Here is a 21914-nt window from a genome sequence, read left to right on the forward strand (position 1 = left end):
TCTCTCTCACCCTTCTTCTCTCTCTAAAATCAATCAATCAATAAACATTCAAAAAACTTTACCACCAAAAGTATATATTTTGCCTAAGTGAAATATTCTACCTTGGCTACTTCTTTGATAATTTAGACCTTGCAATACCTTAAACTCAGTGTAAGCAACATCAGTGTGTCATGTGAGAGCCTTTGTAAGGCAAAGATTTCGGAGATTACACTGGATTTGGCTTAAGGCTAGAACCTACTAACTTGAATTTTTTAAGACCTGAGATTATAGATAATTTCTTATGATTTGTCTTGTACTCTTATCTCAAGTCTGGGAGGACAGTTAATTGAGAGTTCTGGTTAGTTGACCCCAGGAACTCTAGAGTTTTATATTTAATATTAAAATCTTTCCCTTAAAAATTTTAGGGAAGTGCTTGCTTTGGCAGCGCATATACTAAAATTAGGACAATAGAGAGATAAGCATGGCCCCTGTGCAAGGATGACATACAAATTCGTGAAGTGTCCATAGTTTTAAAAAGAGAAAAAAGAAAAAATGCCAGAAAAGTAGTTATAAATAAAACAATTTCTAAGATTTGCTTCAAAATAATACAGTAGGAAGAGGAAGTATAAGGAACTTAGATGAAACAAGAGATTGGACCTATGTTGATAACTGTCAAAGATGATTAATATGTAATAGTGATTCATTCCACTATTCTCTTTACTTCTTGTTTAAAAAATGGTTTTTAATTTATTGATTTCAGTGAGAGAGGAAGGGAGAGAGAGAGAGAGGAAGAGAAAGAGAGAGAGAAGAACATTAAACTGCTCCTGTATGTGCCCTGATCTGGGATTGAACCTGCAACTTCTGAGCTTCGGGACGATGCTAAACAACCAAGCTACCCCTCCAGGGCTCTCTTTACTTCTATAAACTTAAAATTTGCCATAATAAAAAGTTTTTTAACAATTTAGGGCATGGTAATTTATTCAACATTTGTTGAATAACTGCTATGTGCAGGATTTTTCTAGGAGCTTGGGAGAGATTTGTTAGCTATGAGGATAAGGTCTCTACATGAAGGAGCTCACATCCTAGATATATAAACAATTATAAAGCAATGTAAGGGCTATAACATTGTGCTAAATGTATAAAGTGTTATAGGAGAAAAGGAGTGATTGATTCTGCCTGGTGAAACCATAGAACCTTCCCAGAGGACTGATATTCAGATTGGGCCCTGCAGGTTAAGTAGATCTTTTTCTGGGACAAAAAGGAGCAGGAAGCCTCCACAGAGAAGGCAACATAACTGAAAAAGGATCACATTAAGTCATTCAAAAAATAGAAAGCAGTAAAAGAAATAAAAACATATCAGAGCCTGACTGGTGGCAGTGTAGTAGATAGTGTTGAACTGGGACGCTGAGGTTCCAGGTTTGAGGCCCCAATGTTGCCAGTTTGGGCATGGATTTATCTGGCTTGAACACAGGCTCACCAGTCTGAGCACAGAGTCACTGACTTAAGTGTGGATCATGTTGATGAAAAAAAGTCACTGGCTTGAGTCCAAAGGTCATTGGCTTGAGCAAGGGGTCACTGGCTCAGCTGGAGTCCCTGGTCAAGGCACATGTGAGAAGCAATCAGTAAACAACTAAAGCGCCACAACTACAGGTTGATGCTTCTCATCTCTCTCCCTTCCTGCTTGTCTGTCTCTCTCAAAAAAAAGGTGTTAGAGGGTAAACAATATTTGTATTTTCACAGCCAGTACCTAAGACAGTGTTTAACAATATACTTGGTGATAAAAATTTTCTTATTGAATAAATTTACTGTTTGAATGGGAGACAGGAGCCTGACTTGTGGTGGTGCAGTGGATAAAGGATCGACCTGGAATGCTGAAGTCACTGGTTCAAATCCCTGGGCTTACCCAGTCAAGACACATATAAGAAGCAACTACTATAGGTGACACTTCCTGTTCCTTTCCACCCTTGCTCTCTCTCTCTCCTCTATCTAAAATCAATAAAATCTTTTTAAAAAATGAAATTTAAGAAAAAAGAAAGGGAGACAGGAGGGAAAATAGAGAGTAAATTTTTATTTTTTATTTTATTATTTTTTTTCTTTTTTTTTTCTTTTTTTTTGTATTTTTCTGAAGCTGGAAACAGGGAGAGACAGTCAGACAGACTCCCGCATGCACCCGACTGGGATCCACCCGGCACGCCCACCAGGGGCGAAGCTCTGCCCACCAGGGGGCGATGCTCTGCCCCTCCCGGGCATCGCTCTGCCGTGACCAGAGCCACTCTAGCGCCTGGGGCAGAGGCCAAGGAGCCATCCCCAGCGCCCGGGCCATCTTTGCTCCAATGGAGCCTTGGCTGCGGGAGGGGAAGAGAGAGACAGAGAGGAAGGAGGGGGAGGAATGGAGAAGCAAATGGGCGCTTCTCCTATGTGCCCTGGCTGGGAATCGAACCCGGGTCCCCTGCACGCCAGGCCGACGCTCTACCGCTGAGCCAACCGGCCAGGGCCGAGAGTAGATTTTTAAACCCAAAGAAAAAGACAACTTACAGAATGGGAAAAGTATCAGCAAATCATATATTTTATAGGGTCTAGTATCCAGAATATACAAAGAACTCTTACAACTCAACAACAAAAAGACAAAGAACCCCACTAAAAAAATGAGCAAAGGATTTGAACAGACATTTCTCCAAAGATATATAAATGTCCAACAAGTATTTGAAAAGATGCTCAACATCATTAGCTGAAAAATGCAAATCAAAAACCACGATAAGGTACCACTTCACACCCAGTAGAATGACTAAAAAATTCAAAATAGCAAGGGTATGGAGAAATTGAAACTTGTAGAATGCTGGTGAGAATATAAAATAGTGCTGCCACTGTGGGAAACAGTTGGGTGGTTCCTCAAAAAGTTAAACATAGAATATGACCTAGCAATAATTGCTCCAAATACATGTACACACATGTTCATAGCAGCACTATTCACATGAGCCAAAAGGTGGAAACAGCCCAAAAGCCCATCAATGGATAAACAAAATGTGGTATATACCTACAATGGAATATTATTCAGCTATAAAAAGGAAAGAAAATCCTGTCATATGCTACAACATGAAGGAACCTTGAGGATATTATGCTAAGTGGAATAAGCTAGTCACAAAAGGACATATACTGTATGATTCTACTTATACCAGCTGTCTAAGGTATTCAAATGTATGAAAACAAAAAGTAGAATGGTGGTTAACAGGACCTCAGGGGAAGGCAGAAAGGGCAGGTATTGTTTAGTGGGTACAGATTTTCAGTTTTGCAAGATGAAAAACTTCTGGAGATCTGCTTACCAAAAATGTGAACACACTTAACACTACTGAACTACTGAACTGTACATTTAAAATAGTTGAGAGTCACCCCGTTAAAGTAAAATTTCTAAATAAAATTTAAAAATTAAAAAGAAAGCTGAGATGACAAATTTTGTTTATGTTTTTCACCATAATTAAAAAAAAAACAGGTGAGACACCATTCAATATACCACTGAACACTAGAACAATAAAAATTCTAAATCCAAGATATCAGTTACTTCTGAGGAGGGAGGGTAGGGAAGGACTACAAAAACATCTCAATTCTCTCTTTAATGTTTTGTTACTTAGATAAAATGTAAGCAAATATGGCAACATGTAAGGATTTGAAATAAATGAAACTATACTAAGTAAAAGCGGTCAGACATAAGAAATCATACACAATTTGATGCCATTCATATGAAATACCAGAACAGGTAAATCCACAGAGACAGAATAGAGGTTGGTGACTGTCAGGGGTTGGAAGAATAAAGGAGTAGGAGACACTGCTTAATGGGTATCGGCTTTCCTTTTGGGGTCCTGAAAATGTTTTAGAACTAGATAGAGGTGGTAGTTGCAGAACATTTTGATTGTACTAAAGGCCATTGAACTGTTCACTTTAAAATGGTTAATTTTATGCTATGTCAATTTAACCTTGATTTAAAACTAAAACTAAGGGGCTCTGGCTGGTTAGCTCAGGGGTAGAGCGTTGGCCTGGCATGTGGAAGTCCCAGGTTCGATTCCCAGTCAGGGCACACAGGAGAGGCGCCCCGCTGCTTTTCCACCCCTCCCCCTCTCCTTTCTCTGTCTCTCTCTTCCCCTCCCGAAGCCCAGGCGCGGGCGCTGAGGACAGCTCCACCGCCTGTCTCAGGGGCTAGAATGGCTCCAGCCACAACAGAGCAACGCCCCAGATGGGTGGAGCATCACCCCCTGGTGGGCATGCTGGGTGGACCCCGGTAGGGCGCGTGCCTGAGTTTGTCTGGCTGCCTCCCCGCTTCTAACTTCGGGAAAATATTGAATACAAAAAAACACACTCCAAAAAACTAACACTAAGGAAGGGGTGACTGCAAGGAGGAAGGGTATATATTGGAAAGGATCTAAAGCCACAGAAAAGTAGAGAAGTATATAAATTAAGAGGTCATTAGATCTGGCAAGTAGGAGGTCCTTTAGGAGAAATGCGCTAGTGTTCAGATTGGTATGGGTTGCAGTATGAGCAGTAGCTTGTGGGAGTCTTGAGCATTTTGTAGGATAAAGGGAGTCAGTGGAGAGGAAAGGCTGCAGGTAGATAAAGAACATATTTGTACAGCAAGACTAGGAGGAGCTAAAAGGGGATAGGGGAGGGGTTAGCCTCAGAAAAGATGAAAAATTATAATACTGGAGAGACATAAATCAATATAGAGATAAATTTGTGATTTCCAAATTTCACCTGGAAAGGGGAGTGGCTGGGTTGATACTTGGTAAATTCTACTTCCTCTAGGAACGAGGAAGCTGGGCGTAGGGCGTGAGGAGCCATGGAAGTTCACCAAGAGTGACTAAAACGGGCTGCCTGGCAGCTTTAAGGGCATTAGTGGTAATCATAAATATTTCTCCTCCCCCCAACACGCACAAATCCACAAGTGAAAAAGCTTAATTGTTAAAAGCACTGCATAATTATTATTGTCTCCAAATTGCTTATCAGAAATAAAATTACTGCATAGTACCATCTGTATGACATATGATACTGGATTCGTGACATATTATGAATATACTTAAAATAGTCTTTATGTAACATGCAACAGAAAGATCAGTCAGGGACAAATGGAGAAGGAGCCAATTGAAATCTACTGAAGAAACATTAAATATCAAACATTCAACTAGAAAAAAGGAAAAGATCTCTAAAGAAAGATATAAGTAAATATTTCATGAGAATTTTGAAGTAATGGAACTACTTAAAAACTGATGAGGAAAGAGTAGATAACAATCGCCTTGAATTACACAGCTTATTTATTTGAAAAAGAAGGAAATATATGCCTTCAAGTTTAAAATAAAGTATTTTTTTAAAGTTTACTTCTAAAAAGTAATTGATAGAGTACATTAAAAGGAAATTTAAAAATAACTTTAAAACTTTGGATGCTTATTAGTTGAAATTTAAGAAAAATTTAACTAGCCAAACACATTTTCAACTACAGGGTGAACTTGAATATGACTATAAAATGGGCATCTTGAAATGTGACAGCCACCAAGAAGGTAAAGCTATCAGCTAATGATTTCACTGAATGAAACAATATGCATGTAAGGTGCTTTGTGGAATTCTACCAGAATTAAATCTTTTCCATAATGTGATGATAGGTTTTGGAAATAAAATTTCCCTCTATAGATTTTAGTTTAGATTTGAATATCTCCCTAACAACATCGATTTTTTATGTTTGATTTAGGGTGAATAACTGGGGCTCAGTAAAATCTTAGCTTGATAGGGTCTACTTAGAAACATGGAAAGTTATTTATTCAGAATAGTGAACAGGATAAAAAATTAAAATTACATTGGTACTTTAAATACAATTTTTAACTATAGTAAGCTATAACTAACATAAAATTTAGCATTTTAACCAATTTTAAGTACACAGTCCATTCACATTGCTGTGCAATCATCACCACTATCCATCTCCAGTACCTTTTTATCATCCCAAGCAACATTATTGATTTATTTATACTGTGGTAAAAACATATATTAAATTTACCTTCTAACCCACTTTTCGGTGTGTGGTATAGCGATGTTAGTTAAGTATATTCCCATGGTTATAAAACAGATCTCCAGAACCTTTCTATCTTGCAAAAGTAAAAATGTGTACCCTTTAAACAGTACCTGCCTTTGCACCCTACTCCCCGCCCCGTGTAACCATTATTCTGTCTGTTTCAATGAATTTGACTACTTGAAATTCTGTCTATAAGTAGAATCACAATTTTATTTTTTCCCGTTTTGTTTTTTGAGAAACAATCAATATATATCACTGTATAAGTGTAAGGGGCACAGCACGATTTTTATATATTATGAAATTCTTACCACAATACAGGGTGGGGCAAAAGTAGGTTTACAACTGTTTGTATGGAAATACAATAATTAATAAATAATAATATAAGAACAGATGGTTTTGCGTACTCAACCCTGTAGGTTCAGCTAACATCCATCATCCCAATGACACACAATAAAAAAAAAAACAATTTTTTTCTCTTTGTGATGAGAACTCTTAAGATATACTCTTTTAACAACTTTCTAATAAAGCACACAGCAATGTTAACTATAGTCATCATGCTGTCCATTACAATCCTGATACTTACTCATCTTATAGTTAGAAGTTTGTACCTTTTGACCACCCTCCTCCTCTGATAACTCCAAGTCTGATCTCTTTTCCTATGAGACTTTTTTTTAGATTCTGCATGTAAGTGAGATCATATAATATTTGTCTTTATATACAATTTATTTTTCATCTAAAATATTAGCAATCACTAAATGAAAGGGATTTTTGGCTTGTTTTGTTCTGGAGCTTTTTGCTATAGTAGAACCTGAGCTCAATCAATATACTGAATGAATTATACGGTGTAATTATATTTCACAGCCCTTGTTAATGATCCATTCCTGAATACAGAAACTAAATGTCATCATGTTGAAGAATCACTAATTAAATGCTCAAGTAGTACTTGACTTTGAAGTTATTCATAAAATATTAATTTTTCCTTTGAATGTTAAATGAAACAACAAAAGAAATATGAGATAGATAATTTAGAGAAGAGGGTAGATTTATTGACTACACCCTTCTGCAGTTAGTATTTATCATTCTACTCCAGCATTTAGCCTGTGTTGTGTAACACTCTGAAGTCTTCACTCAGTGGAGGTCTTGGATCCAGTCCTGCCATCTGTATCACCTTTGTCAATCTTTTCATCTCTCTAGGCTTAGGGATTTAATTTCTATAAGATGGAGCTTTTAGTTTCTATAAACTAAAATTCTAATTAATAAATAAAGGGTGGATAATAATACTTGACCTACTTACTTCAGGGTGGAGTTATGAGACTAAACAGGGACTATTATGTAAAAAAGTTCTGAAACATTAGCTTTAAAAATAGTAAGTATTAAGAAATTTAATCTTTTCCAAACTTCTCTCCTTTTTTATTTTATTTTTTAAATTTATTTATTGATTTTAGAAAGAGAGGAAGGGGGAGAGAGAGAGACAGACAGAAACATCAATCTGTTCATGAATTTGCCCTGACCAGGGATTGAACCTACAACCTTTGAGTATCTGGACAATGCTCAACCAACCGAATATCCAGCCAGGGCTCTCCATTTTTATATGCCTTTCTTCTAAAAATGTTATGCTGTCCTGGACTAAAAACTTTTGCTTCTGTATCTCCCCAGTCCCTATCTATTGGATAACATATTTCAATAATAAACTCAGAGATTAAAAAAATGGCCAACAGGCCCTGGCCGGTTGGCTCAGCGGTAGAGCGTCGGCCTGGCGTGCGGGGGACCCGGGTTCGATTCCCGGCCAGGGCACATAGGAGAAGCGCCCATTTGCTTCTCCACCCCCCCCCCCCCTCCTTCCTCTCTGTCTCTATCTTCCCCTCCCGCAGCCAAGGCTCCATTGGAGCAAAGATGGCCCAGGCGCGGGGATGGCTCCTTGGCCTCTGCCCCAGGCGCTAGAGTGGCTCTGGTCGCAGCAGATTGATGCCCCGGAGGGGCAGAGCATCGCCCCCTGGTGGGCAGAGCGTCGCCCCTGGTGGGTGTGCCAGGTGGATCCCGGTCGGGCGCATGCGGGACTCTGTCTGACTGTCTCTCCCCATTTCCAGCTTCAGAAAAATACAAAAAAAAAAAAAAAAAAAAAGGCCAACAGCTTTCTTGCTGTGACTAGGTCTAGGAATGAGGGACTAAAGAATGACAGGAATAAACTAAATAAAACACAGGGAGAAAAGAATTTCCCTCCTCTCTTATTCACTGTTCCATAATTTCCCAGCTATGGGTCCTTTATAATTTGGAAGTATAGAGAGCACTGAGGGATATAGAATGAAATGACAAGTTAATATTAGAAGTGCTACTTTGGGAGAATTTCAGGTTTGAATCTTCATCTGCAGTTTCACTTAAGTTACACTGGGCATAAAAGCGTTGTGACTCAGTGGTTTATGCAACAAGCTGGAAACTCAGGACCTGTAGGTCTGGCCATGAGTCTGACAGTTGTTTTTTTACAAGTGAGCTAGTCACGTTCACTCCTGTGTTTTACTTAGTTTTTTCATCTATTAATGAGGACAATGATGCCAAATTATTTCCCAGGGTTGTTTGAAAAAATAGAACTCACAAGACTTTGCAATGCCATGAAAATTCTAAAAAAGGTGGCTTTCATGAAAGAATAGACATGAAAATACTCCAACAGTTAAATTTTCTATTAAGATTGAAACATTACTTCTACCTTAGCTAGAGGAGAAAGGGAGACGGTAAATATGAAATAGGTAGATAATTCTGAAGTCTCTTTGGTTATTAGTTTTAAATTCCCACTCAAATCTTCACAAAAGTACTAAGAAGAGAGATTTTTCAAAGTGGTATTTGGCTTTGTTCTCATCCATCATGTATTTACCCACAGTGCAGGCAGCTAGTGAGGAGGGAATGAGTCTAAAGAGAGGGGAAAGGTAAAAAAGTAAAAGGACTGGGAATCATTCATTCTTTGCCTGTTTAACCAGTTCTTCTTTTGTGCTTTCTATGAGCAAGTGTCACGTGTGGGACACTAATTCTGAAATATACCTTGTTAAGACTGCACCAAGCAGTTCTCCTAGAAAATGAAACTAGGCTTAGAAAGGATCAGTGATTCTCCCTAAGAAATGGAGTGGGTTTTTGAACCTGTATCTCTCACTTCAGAGCCCATGCTCTTTATTATTACCCTATTCTTTTTCAGGAAAAGCAGAATTTATTTATGGAATAAATGTCAACCACACCTGTCCTGAAAGCTATGAGGAAGTCAAGTGGTTCCAGGGATTCTCCCATCTCTCCCATAGCCACATGGGTTATATCATGACATCTCTACATATCTCTGCATGCCTGCTTAACACTCCTTTCTTGACTAACCAGATTCTTTATACTTCTACTCTCCTACAAGGATTCAGCCTGCCAAATCCTTAACTCAACCCCATAGCATTCTGCTTTTGCTCTTGCAGCTTGATGACTTATTCTCTCTAGGTGTCCTAGTTCAGATTCCCAACAGTGAGAACTGATTGGATCAGATAATGTTCCTACACTAGGCCACAGGTTGCTGGCCAGTCTGCGTTGATTGGTTAACTTGGGTCAAGTGCCCAAACCTTTGGCTGTGGCTGAGGCTGGGCAGGATGGTCACATTCCCTGAGAACTGGGGTGTAAGTAGGTGGGAATTCTGAAACAGCCTGTACCATTTAAAAAAACAAATCTCCCAAAACAAGATGTTCCTTTTTCCTTTATTCACAGGTTTCTATGAAAGACACTGCCATTTTCCCTAATACCCAGATTGAAAGTCTAAAAAGTTTTTAAAAATTATTTATTTTGTTGGAAAAATAACACACACACACACACACACACACACGCACACAGAGTAAGTTGTCTCCCTTCTACCAAAGATTCTCAAGGCCCTCCTAGAGGTGACTACAGCTGGTTTTTTTTGTTTGTTTGTTTTGTTTTTGTTTTTTTTTGTATTTTTCTGAAGCTGGAAACGGGGAGAGACAGTCAGACAGACTCCCGCATGCGCCCGACCGGGATCCACCTGGCACGCCCACCAGGGTGCGATGCTCTGCCCCTCCGGGGCTTCGCTCTGCTGCGACCAGAGCCACTCTAGCGCCTGGGGCAGAGTCCAAAGAGCCATCCCCAGCGCCCGGGCCATCTTTACTCCAATGGAGCCTTGGCTGCGGGAGGGGAAGAGAGACAGAGAGGAAGGGGGGGGGGTGGAGAAGCAAATGGGCGCTTCTCCTATGTGCCCTGGCCGGGAATCGAACCAGGGTCCCCCGCACGCCAGGCCCACGCTCTACCGCTGAGCCAACCGGCCAGGGCTACAGCTGTTTTTGAAATATTCTTCAGAAAAATTCTATGTATGTTCAAGCATTTTATCCACATTCTATTTTACATAAAAGGAAGAACTCATAAACACACACATGCCAAGCTTTCCTCATTAATAAGTAAATCTTGTGACCTATTCCACAGATACCTTTTTAAAAAAAATTTATTTTTTTTGGATTTTTCCGAAGTTAGAAGCAGGGAAGCAGTCAGACTCCTGCATGCGCCCAGCATGCCCACCAGGGGGCGATGCTCTGGCCATCTGGGGCATTTCTTCATTAAGGCTGGAGTCCTTCTAGGGCCTGAGGTGGAGGCCATGGAGCCATCCTCAGAGCCATCCTCAGAGCCCGGGCCAACTTTGCTCCAGTGGAGCCTTGGCTGCGAGAGGGGAAGAGAGAGACAGAGAAAAAGAAGAAGGGAAAGGGTGAAGAAGCAGATGGGCGCTTCTCCTGTGTGCCTGGCCGGGAATGAAATCCAGGACCTCCATAGCTGGGCCAACGCTCTACCACTGAGCCAACCCACCAGGGCTCATTTTTTTTTTTTTTAATAACAGCTTCAGACAACTCAATTATACTGTTCACAAAAATTAGGGGATAGTTTATCACTTCATATTCATTTTGAAATATCCCTAATTTTTTTGAGCAGTACATTTGCATGTGATTTTGTTTTTTTTTAACCAGACAGGTATGTTGTTTCCACTCTTGCCATTACAAATAAGGCTGCAATAAGCATTTATGTTAGTACACAGCTGTAAATATTACCTACACATTTTTCAGTCAAAGCTTGCATGACTTTTCCATTTTGATACGTTTATGGCCAAATCGTCTCCAGAGATGTGCCAATTTCTCCTACCATCTGTGTTTGAATGCCCCCAGTTGTCCGTACCATGCACAGACTTGTGTTCTGTCAAACTTTCTGATCTCTGCCAACCTGGTAATTTCATCATTTTAAATTCTAGTTTCTTTCTTTTTTTTTACTTATTGATTTTAGAGAGAGGAGAGATAGAAACATTGATCTGTTTCTGTATGTGACCTGACCGAGATCAAACCCACAATCCTTGTGCATGGGTAGATGCTTGGTGCTCTGAGCTACCCTGCGAGGGCCTACCTTCTTTCTTGCACACTAAGTCAGTTAGTTACCTAGTTCTGTGAGTTCTTTTGATCTCTCTCACCTCTATCTGTGTCTTTGTAATGGCAGTAATATGACCTTAGTTTCAGCTTTTATTGCTTCATGTTTTGGCTTCCAATACCTCTCATTATATTCTCTGCCTTAATAAATCATGATCTATCCAAAAGTGACAGATTAATATTTTTCTAATTTTAATTCTATACTCAGAAACTTTTGTTGGCTCCCACTGCCAGCGGTATCATGTTTCAATCCTTAGCCAAGTATTCAATTCTCACCAAAGTCTGTACCAGTCTACTTCTAAACAGTGATCTGGGAAAAAGGTCTTACCACTGATATGTCCTATTTTAACCCAATTCCCTGACCAATCTGATCTGTAAAAAGTGTTTGTGGATATAAATCTACGAATGAAATCCTTCACTACTGTCCATATGGTGATGTAGTAAAAGCAAAAGGATTTGAGTTCTGGTATTTGGCTCTGCTAAGAATATGCTGGGGGACCTTGGGCAAACAAACCACTTCTTTTTTCTTTCTTAAATTTTTATATATTGATTTTAGAGAGCGAGCGAGCGAGAGAAACATCAATCTGTTCCCGTATGTAACCCTGACCAGGGGTTGAACCTGCAACCTTTGCACATCTGGAGGAAGCTCCAACCAACGGAGAGATTCGGTCAGGCCAAACAACTTTCTTTGTCAAACGGTTTATTTGACTAGATGTTCTTTGATTACTAGATTTACAAAGATGTATAAAGATTGATAAAGCCCATTCTACGGAGAAAAGTCTATTCAGCTCTAAAGTACTGTGGGTCTAAAGCAAAAAAACTAAATTCCGCCAACATTGAGCCCTCACCATAAGCATAGTATGTAGTATTATTAGGTCGCACTTCGAATCCCAGGCGCCCAGTCGCCAGGGTTTAGATGGATTTGCAAAAAAAGCAAAAGTTCTTTCTCTCAAGATGCGTTTGGTTTCTCTCGGCCGTAGCCAATTGCCCGAAAACCAAGTCATTAGCACTGGTAACTAGACAGCTCTGCAGTGAACCTGGGGCTGACACTACTACAGCTCCCAGCATGCCTCTCCTCTCACCACCGCCCTCTCCCGCCCCCGCTCTTGGACTCCTGCCCGCCGGGACTTGTAGTCCAACCAACATCGGGCCGCGCCGCCGAAGCACTGTGGAAATATGCTTTTCCCACCTCGTCGGCGGTAAGAACGCCAGTTCCAACTAAAGTATTACTCGGACTGCCCTTTGGCCCCGCTCAGTCTAATCCCCTCCGCCCAACTCCCCTCGGAGCTCTGAGCTTACCGACCGGGGACCTCCCCGGAAGTGGAGTCTAGTCCTCCAGTCGACAGCCGAAGCGCCGTCCAGCCACTCCGGGCCGGTCTGGGCTGGTGGGCGGACTCGGGGGCGTGGCTAGGGGCGGAGCGGGCGGGAGCGGATTGGCGTGGCGTGGCAGCCGGGGCGGAGCCGCAGCGCGGACCCGCGCGTCTGGGTGGCGGCGGGGGGCGCGCCGGTGGGGAGAGGCGGCTGCGGCAGCTTGTGGGGAAGGGGGGGTGGTGGGAGGAGGAACCGGGAAGGGGGGGCAGGGCGAGCGGAGAGCCGTGTTCCTGAGGCGGTGGCGGCGTCTCCGGCGGAGGAGGAGGGTGGGGAGGAGGATGGAGCGAGCTGGGGGTTGGGGCCGGCGCTAGCTGCAGCGGCTCGCCGCGCACTGGGGGGAGAGCGGCGGCGGCTCCTGGAAGTTACAGGGTCGGAGCCGGGCCGGTGCTGCCGTCTCGGGAGCGGCGGGGGGCGCGAGAGGCGGGACGAGGAGGGAGCGAGCTGGGGAAGACGGAGCGGGCTCTGCGCCGGGCGGGCGGGCGGCGGCGGCCGGGGGGACGCGGGAGGATGGAGCAAGTGGAGATCCTGAGGAAATTCATCCAGAGGGTCCAGGCCATGAAGAGTCCGGACCACAACGGGGAGGACAACTTCGCTCGGGACTTCATGGTGAGTCCTTGCCCCGGCGGTCGCCTCCGCTCGCCGGCACCGGAGCCTGCCGCCGCCTGGCCGGGCGGCTCGGGCCGCCGGCGCTTTGTGTGCGGCAGTGCGGAGAGGGCGGCGGGCGCGCACCCACCCCGAGGGCCGGGTGGTCTCGGAGGCCGGCGGGAGGCGGACCGCCTCCGCCCCGCGGCCTCCCTGCCCCCTCCCGCGCCCGCGGCCACCCCCGCGGGCTCTGGGCGCAGAGGGAGCGGCCGCCCGGCCGAGCCTGCGCCCGGCTCCGCCGCCGCGACCACCCATTGTTTCTCGTGCCGGGGTCTGGGGGCGAGTGCGGTCTCGCCTCGCCTCCCCTCCCCGTGCAGCCTGCCCCTCCCGGGGCTGTCGAGGCCGGGCGTCTGCCCCGGGAGGGAGCGGGTCGGGCTGACAGGGGAACGGGCGTGCTGAGCTTGGCGTTCGTCTGTGGGGTCCCCGTGCGCAAGCTGCTCTGAAAGTGGGCAGAGGAGCGCTTCGGCTGTTTCTGGGCTCGCAATTATTGTCTCAAACGCCTGGGAAAGGATTGTCTATAAGGTATCTCGTGGTTTGCCTTATTCCCATTTACCTCCGTCCGGTGTCTTGTCTCCTGAGACCCTGGTTGGGGACGGGGCTGGGGGTCAAAGTGACTTGAGGTTAAGGGGGTCAGTGTTTGTGGAAGGGAAGGGTCCTACTGGAGGAAACCTTCACACTCCCTAAAGGGATATTGCCGAAGGCGGAGGGGATGTGACTATCACTTCCTATCCGGGGTGGGGGTGGGGAACTCGGGAACAATAGTCCTGGTGGGGCGGAGGCGACGGTGCGGGCCGAAGCCCTGAACTGGGAGATAACCTTCGCGCCCCCCCCCCCCCTTCCGCTCTGTGTGCAGGCGGGCTGGAAAGGAGGTTAAAAGTCTAGTTCGTGGAATTGCCCTAGAAACATCACGATGAGGGGGTTAGATCCGAAGGTGTGGGACCAGAAGTCGACTTCCTACATTACCCCCCACCACACCCCTTATTTTTCTGCCGGACAATGTTCCTTTAGGGTTGTTTCCCGGCTTAGGAGGCGGTGGTTGCGGTGGCTGCTCCTACGGATATTGCGCAAGACTAGGGCGTTGGAAACCCTAGAGGTCTGGGGAATGGAAAAGGAAGTGGGACTTTGGGAAGTGGTTGCTTCTTAGCCTTGGCGGGATTTGGGAATGGGATATAAGCTGGGGGAAATTTTGTTCCTGGGTAAGGTGCACCCCACGGGTAATCATTTAACCCCGAATTTCTGGATTGCAAAAACTATGCACAGTTAATATATATATATATAAAATTAGTGAGTAGCAAACATTATTTAGTTTTTACTTCAAAGTACAGTTTAATTGTTTACAAGGTGCAGGTGAAATGATTTAGTACAGAAATACTTTTTCACATTTTAAAAGGAGCTTGGTCTAGTAAAGCTTTAGCGTTTAGAATGAACAGTGTTGTTGAGCTTTGGGATTCCCGCCTTTCTAGACCAATAATAGAGGTTAGGAGGTTTTTTTAGTATCTTGAAGATGGAAAAATATACATTTAAATAACCTATGCTTTATTTTAAGCATTTCCTCTTGGCATTTAGCCTATGTGTTTTCAAAAAATTACTTTTGATCTGGGAAGGGTAAAGAAAAGACATTTTCCCTTAATATGGAGAATTTAGGTTGTGTTGGTGTCTTTGAATAGTGTCAATAATTGGATGGAATCTCTGTTTTATTATAGCAAAAATAGAAGAAAATATTTACTTAGAATTTTTAAAACGTTGAAAAGTAAGTCTTTTGCTTTCTTATTTCGGTTATGGAAGTGGTGTGTTCTCTGACCATTTCTTTGCATGCTAGTCACCTAATTATCCCTGGGCATATCCTGTCAGGAAAGAACACTGGTGATGCAGGCCATCAGGACAGGTGCCCAGTCTCTGAACTCCTGTACTGGGGAAGTAGCCCTCGGCTTCATGCTTTAGGGATGAGTCAGGGATTCCTATTGGAGATTTCATTTCTCAAGGACTGAAAGAGTTTCCTTTTTCTTCCATAATACCTGGGTGATTCTATATTTGAGAATTGATGACTAAGGCCATTCTTTTATAATGCTTGCTTTTTTAATTCCGTGACTTGATAAGCAATAGCTATAATTACAGCTGTTAGTTGGTGCAGCTTTTCCCCTTGCCTGGAAGACTGAAGGGAAATTATGTACCTTCTGCCATAGAAAGAGCATAAAAGATCAGCTAACAGTTCTGTTCTTAAATTCTGATATAGATTTAAAATTTTAACACTTTAGAACTGAGTTCAGAGATAATCTAGCCAGTATAACCCTGTTCAATTATACAGTAATGTTCATCATTTTAAATTTGGAAATTATAGAATAATAATTAATAATGCCCTACCTTTAGGAAAGTGAGGTGGGCATCTAAACTGTGCTCTTTCCATTATTCTATCCAGCCATCATAATCCAGCGATTTTCAACCTTTTTTATCTGATGGGATACATAAACTAATTATTAAATTCTATGGCATACTGAAAAATATATTTTTTGCAGATTTGACAAAAATAATAGATAAATGTTTATTCTCACCAGATGGCTATTGTGCTGGCTGTTGTCATTTTTTAAAATTTGACAGTCTAAGGGAAAAGAGGTCAGTGCTCCTGACCAAATAGTCAGATATTGCATGTTTTAGAAATTCTTGCAATACACCAGTTGAAAATTGCTGCTATAGTCCCATCACCCAAAGGCTATCCTTTTTTAATGGTTTTTTTATATGCACATAACATTTTTATTTATGCCTTGAGCCATATATTCTAGTTTACGTCGTACTTTGGACATGTTTGTAAGCATATATAGATGGATCATTGTAGTTCTTTTAAAAAAATTATTAAAGTACAGTTGACATACCATACAATATCATACTAGTTTTAACTTTTAAAAAACTTTATTTAGAAAATTAAATTTAACAGGGTGATGTTGATAATAAGAGTACATAGGGTTCAGGTGAACGTTTCTATACCATTTGAACTGTTGATTATGTAGTATACCAGTCACCCAAAGTCAAATCATTTTCCATCACCTTGTTTCTCCCTCTTTACACCCTTTCCTCACCTCCTCCCCAGTCTGTTAATGTTTTTTTATGACTACTACATACACCATTTTATATTCTTGTGTTTTTTTTTAATTTGACATTTTGTTAAATTTATTTGTAAAAATAGTTTTAAGTGACTGCATATTATTTCAGCTCATGACTATTTTATAACTTAACCAGTTCCTTGTGATTGAATGTTTAGGCCATTTATTTCCTGCTGTTGTATATCATGATTCTAAAATAAACATTTATGCATAACATTTCTTTATTTTGCCTTATGACATATCTTCTAGTACTAGAAGTATCAGGTAAAAGGATGTAAACATTTAATATGTGCTTATAAATAACTTTTTGAAGAAGTATATAATTGTCAGTAATGATCTTTGATAATTTGATAGTTGAAAAGTGGTTTCTTGTTTTAATTTGAATTTATTTTTATATTTCCATTCGGGGGAGGGTGGCAAGGAGAGAGAGAGAAAGAGAGAAGATCAGCTGGTGGTTTCACTTGGTTGTGTACTCATTGATTGCGTCTCCTGCAGGCCCTGGCCCAGGTTGAACCTGTGTTCCTTGGCGTGCCTTAAGACATGTCATACACTGAACCATCCTGCCCAGGGCCTTGAGTTTCTCGATAACTAGTGAAGGTAGAAATTCTTCCATCTGTCATTAACTATTCTGTGAGTTGTCTATTCTTGGCCTTGACCTGTTGTGTCCCCCTCACCCCATCCTCTTAAAGAGGAGAAAACTAAGGTATAGAGATAGTGTATACTATGGGGATGAGATGATTCCTTACATGTTTCAGGTTAAACAGCTAATTTGTGGCAGATCCAGCGTTGATATCAACAATATCAAGTTTTAGTCTTTCCAAGATGGCAGGCAATGATCATGATTAGCAAATGTATAAAATAAGGTGGTGCACATCATGTGTGACAGACCTGGGTTTTACTTGCATCTCTGCCTTTGGTTAGCCACATGATCTTGGGTAGGCCACTTAACAGAAAATGAAATGACTGAGTTCTCTCACCTTTAAAAGAAAAGAAGTGTGGCCCTGGCCGTTTGGCTCAGTGGTAGAGCGTCGGCCTGGCGTGCAGAAGTCCCGGGTTCGATTCCCGGCCAGGGCACATAGGAGAAGCGCCCATCTGCTTCTCCACCCCTCCCCCTCTCCTTCCTCTCTGTCTCTCTCTTCCCCTCCCGCAGCCGAGGCTCCACTGGAGCAAAGATGGCCCCGGCGCTGGAGATGGCTCCTCGGCCTCTGCCCCAGGCGCTGGAGTGGCTCTGGTCGCAACAGAGCGATGCCCCCTGGTGGGCGTGCCGGGTGGATCCGGTTGGGCGCATGCGGGAGTCTGTCTGACTGTCTCTCCCCGTTTCCGGCTTCAGAAAAATACAGAAAAAAAAAAAAGAAAAGAAGTGTATCTCCTTTACAGGGTTGAAGTATGAGATTGACACTTAGAGTCATTTAACAAATTATTGTGTTATGGTCTGTATATCCTCATATTGCTAATATTTTTGTTCAGTTACAGATAACTAGAGAGAGAGAATGCAAGAGGTATCTGGGCTTTTGTTTTCAGTCATTTTCTTTTGCTTTTTAAAGTTTTATCATGTCTAACACAAGTAGATTTATTCTGATCAAGGTAAAGGTTATCTAATGTGCATTAACCCTTGTATAAAAATTATAAAAGATGACAAACTACATGTAAATGTGGCCATTTCAGCTTATTAACCAGTTCTCTCTCCACTTATGAAGGTAAAAACAAAAATTTAATGAGTGGACTCTGGAATATTTATAAAACAAGATGCAGCAGAGGTGTGAATGATAATACTTAACTTTGTGAAATATTGGGAGGAGAGGATTTATGGACATTTTTCTAAACCTAAACTGGGGTATGAAAGCAAATCATCCTATATGAAAATGATATTTTATCAATCAAAGGCAACTACAGAACTATCATAGAATTTATTCATCTCAAGGGATTTAGTCTATAAAACCATATTTTCTACCAATAGTAATCCTGACAGAACTGATCAAAACAATCAGTTTGCTTGCTTGCTTTGTTATGATTGAATAACTTACTATTTTTATTTTTATATTAATTAGTTTTTATTTTACTATAGAATGTTAGTGATTTTATAAATTATTTTGAGTAGAAAGGAAATTAACATTTTTAATTCCTGCTCTGTGTGAAATACTATGCCAGATGTTTTATACTCAGCCTTATTTTACATATCAACATTTTAGAAAGTGTAGATATAATCTGTGTTTTACAGATAAGGAAACACACTCTAGAAAGTTAAGTATCTTGCCTGACTTCAAAACCTCTGTTCCTTTTATCCTGTTTCTCCAGGATGCATCTGAGATCCCTAAGGACCTATCTAGACTGGGTTAGTGGCAGAGGGCATATCATGCAAAAGAGTGGAGGTTTGAAAGTTGAACATATTTAGGGAGGAATGGATAATCTGCTATATGTGATGCTCTCGGGCCTTTTAGTCTCAAGAGTCCTGTACATCTTAAAAGTTATTGAGGACCCCAAAGAGCTTTTGTTTATTTACTACATTAGAAGTTAATACAGATATTTAAAAAATTTTTTCACTTTAAAATAATGATAATAAACCCATTCTATACTAATCTGTATACTATACTATACTTTAATCATTCAAGACAAAATATTAGTTTGAAAAAGCATTTTTTAAAAATTATTGATTTGAGAGAGAGAGAGGAAGAGAGAAAGAAACATTGATTTGTTGTTCCACTTATTTATGCATTCATTGGTTGATTCTTGTATGGCCCTAACTGGGAATCAAACCTGTAACCTTGGCTATCAGGATAACACTATCCAACTGAGCTACCTGGCCAGGGCTCAAAGAAGCGTTTTATTTTTGCAAATTTACTTAATATCTGGCTTAATAGAAGAGAGCTGGATTCTCACATTCATACTGTTTCCCTGTCACATTACACACAGTATCACGTGTCATGTACCCTCTGGAAAACTACTCTGAATATGAGATTGAAAGTGATAAAAAAAATTATACTAAAGCTTGTGCATTCTCATATTTACAGATGAGGAAATAGCAGCCTTATTAGGAAAAGAGTTTTAACCTTGTTCTCTCTGAAGTGATCTGGAGGGGCGTATCTCAGAACCACAGATTTTTTTTTTTTTTTTTTTCATTTTTCTGAAGCTGGAAACAGGGAGAGACAGTCAGACAGACTCCCGCATGCACCCGACCGGGATCCACCCGGCACGCCCACCAGGGGCGGTGCTCTGCCCCCCAGGGGGCGATGCTCTGCCCATCCTGGGCCTCGCCATATTGCGACCAGAGCCACTCTAGCGCCTGAGGCAGAGGCCACAGAGCCATGCCCAGCGCCCGGGCCATCTTTGCTCCAATGGAGCCTCGGCTGCGGGAGGGGAAGAGAGAGACAGAGAGGAAAGCGCGGCGGAGGGGTGGAGAAGCAAATGGGCGCTTCTCCTATGTGCCCTGGCCGGGAATCGAACCCGGGTCCTCCGCACGCTAGGCCGACGCTCTACCGCTGAGCCAACCGGCCAGGGCCAGAACCACAGATTTTGAGGACCAGTGAGTTAATGCATATTATAGGGTCATGGTATACAGGCTGATTGATGGTGCTGAGAAATTTAGGTAAGGGTCAGATTGTTATTGTATCTATGCTATATTTTATTCCCTAGGTCAGTAATAGTATTTTTAACAGTTCAACACAGAAGTTCTTAGATTCACAGAGAAAGTGGGCAGGTGTTAAAATAGGCATGCCAGATCTTGGCTAGTTGGCTCAGTGGTAGAGGGTCGGCCCTGTGTGTGGATGTCCTGGGTTTGATTCCTGGTCAGGGCACACAGAAGCGCCTGCTTCTCTACCCTTCCCCCTCTTGCTTCTCTCTCTCTCTCTTTTCCTCCCCTCCTGCACCCATGGCTGATTAGAGCGAGTTGGCCCCAGGCACTGAGGATGGCTCCATCGCCTGTGCCTCAGGCACTAAAAAATGACTCCAGTTGCAACAGAGCAAGGGCCCCAGATGGGCCGAGTATCATCACCTCCTAGTGGGCTTGCTGGGTGGATCCCAGTTGGGGCACATGCGGGAGTCTGTCTGCCTCCCTCTCACTAAAATAAAAAATAAAATAAAATAGGCCATGATAGTTGCTAACCAGCAGTATTTCTTCACATCCAACTGCAACCACCTCCCTACTCCCTCTCCTTCCACATTCTGCTTTACTGTCAGTTATAATCATTCAGATAGGTTCTGGGAGAAAAGCTGAGAATCATTACTGTATGTATGTCTTTGGAGAGCCACTACCTATTTTAAATAAGGTAAGCTGTCATTTGACAGACTTGTGTTGTAGAAAGTTGATTCTAATGGTAATATGAAGGATGAATTAGCAGGTGAGGAAGAGTATTTTGGAAGTCTTTGAACTCTTAAGTGAGATAAGGGTCTGAACTAAAATAAACTAGTGGAATAGAGGGCTTATAAAAGATTTGATAAGGATTAAGACAAGTCTCAGTGATTCACTAGATGTTGGTAGTAAAGGGGAAAGAAATATTGTAGTAATGACCTCAAGGTTTTTCTGGCACTGTGTACATACTAACTGTTACCCACGTTAGAAGATAACATTTGGTAGGGTGAAGAATAAAGGAGGAAATGGTGGGAGGAAATTACAATGTAGAGGAGAATGAGTTTAGTTTTAAACATATTAAAACTGAAGTGCCTGTGAACATCTAGTGTAGATATGTAGAGCTCAAGGGAGCTGACAGGATGAAGTTAAAGATTTGGAAGTCATTGTATAAGCATGTAAAAGGGAGTTGAAAGCGTGGGAGTAAGCGAGTATATTCAGACAAGTACTGTATATAGAATGACCAGCTTTAAGTGAAGAGCATCAGTATTTAAAAAGCAGCACCGAAAGGAAGTACCAGTGATTTTTCCTGAGAAGATGTGTTCAAAAGGAGGCAAGGAGCCCAAGGATGTCAGAAAGCCTGTGAGAGTTTCAGGAAAGAAGTAGTTAGCAAAGTCAAATAATTCTGGGAGGACCGGTAAGGTGAGGTTGAGAAAATACCCATTCTGTTTGCCAAGTAGGAGTGATTTGATGGCTAGAAAAAGCAGTTTGGGTTTTGGGTATGGGAAGAAGCCAGATTATAGCGGACTGAGGAGAAAGTAGATGAAATGTATAAATTTCTTCATTTTCTTTAACATTCTGAAAGTAGATGGCAGAAGATAGAGGAAGACACAGGTTGGAAGCCCTCCCCTCCTCCCCTCTGCCTTTTTAAAAAAATGCACCATTTTTTGTATATTTATCTATATGTATAACTTCTTGTGAAATGATTGCTATTTAAATGCAATTTTAAAAGATAACAAGAACATGCCTTTTGATTAAGGCCTGAATTTTTCTTTTTAATTTAAAATTTT

At 42.0% G+C, this 21914-nt stretch overlaps 1 protein-coding gene and 1 non-coding gene across 4 annotated transcripts in view; both read left to right on the forward strand.

Annotated features, from left to right (window-relative positions):
- Positions 1 to 408: 408 nt before the first annotated feature.
- LOC136384323 (U6 spliceosomal RNA) lies at positions 409 to 512 on the forward strand. Its single transcript, XR_010747596.1, has one exon. It is a non-coding gene; the product is annotated as a U6 spliceosomal RNA (small nuclear RNA).
- A 12562-nt stretch (positions 513 to 13074) lies between these two features.
- The window catches only part of PTPN12 (protein tyrosine phosphatase non-receptor type 12), a 115443-nt gene continuing 106603 nt past the window's right edge, over positions 13075 to 21914 (forward strand). The window contains exon 1 of one of the 3 annotated variants that reach the window (XM_066354456.1): positions 13075 to 13431. In XM_066354456.1, the coding sequence (XP_066210553.1) occupies positions 13333 to 13431 (99 nt within the window). In that variant the 5' untranslated portion in view covers positions 13075 to 13332. The remainder of the gene's footprint in view (positions 13432 to 21914) is intronic. The other 2 variants (XM_066354455.1, XM_066354454.1) reach the window with 2 other exon arrangements.

This window comes from Saccopteryx leptura, chromosome 12, assembly GCF_036850995.1.
Source record: "Saccopteryx leptura isolate mSacLep1 chromosome 12, mSacLep1_pri_phased_curated, whole genome shotgun sequence".
NCBI lineage: Eukaryota > Metazoa > Chordata > Mammalia > Chiroptera > Emballonuridae > Saccopteryx > Saccopteryx leptura.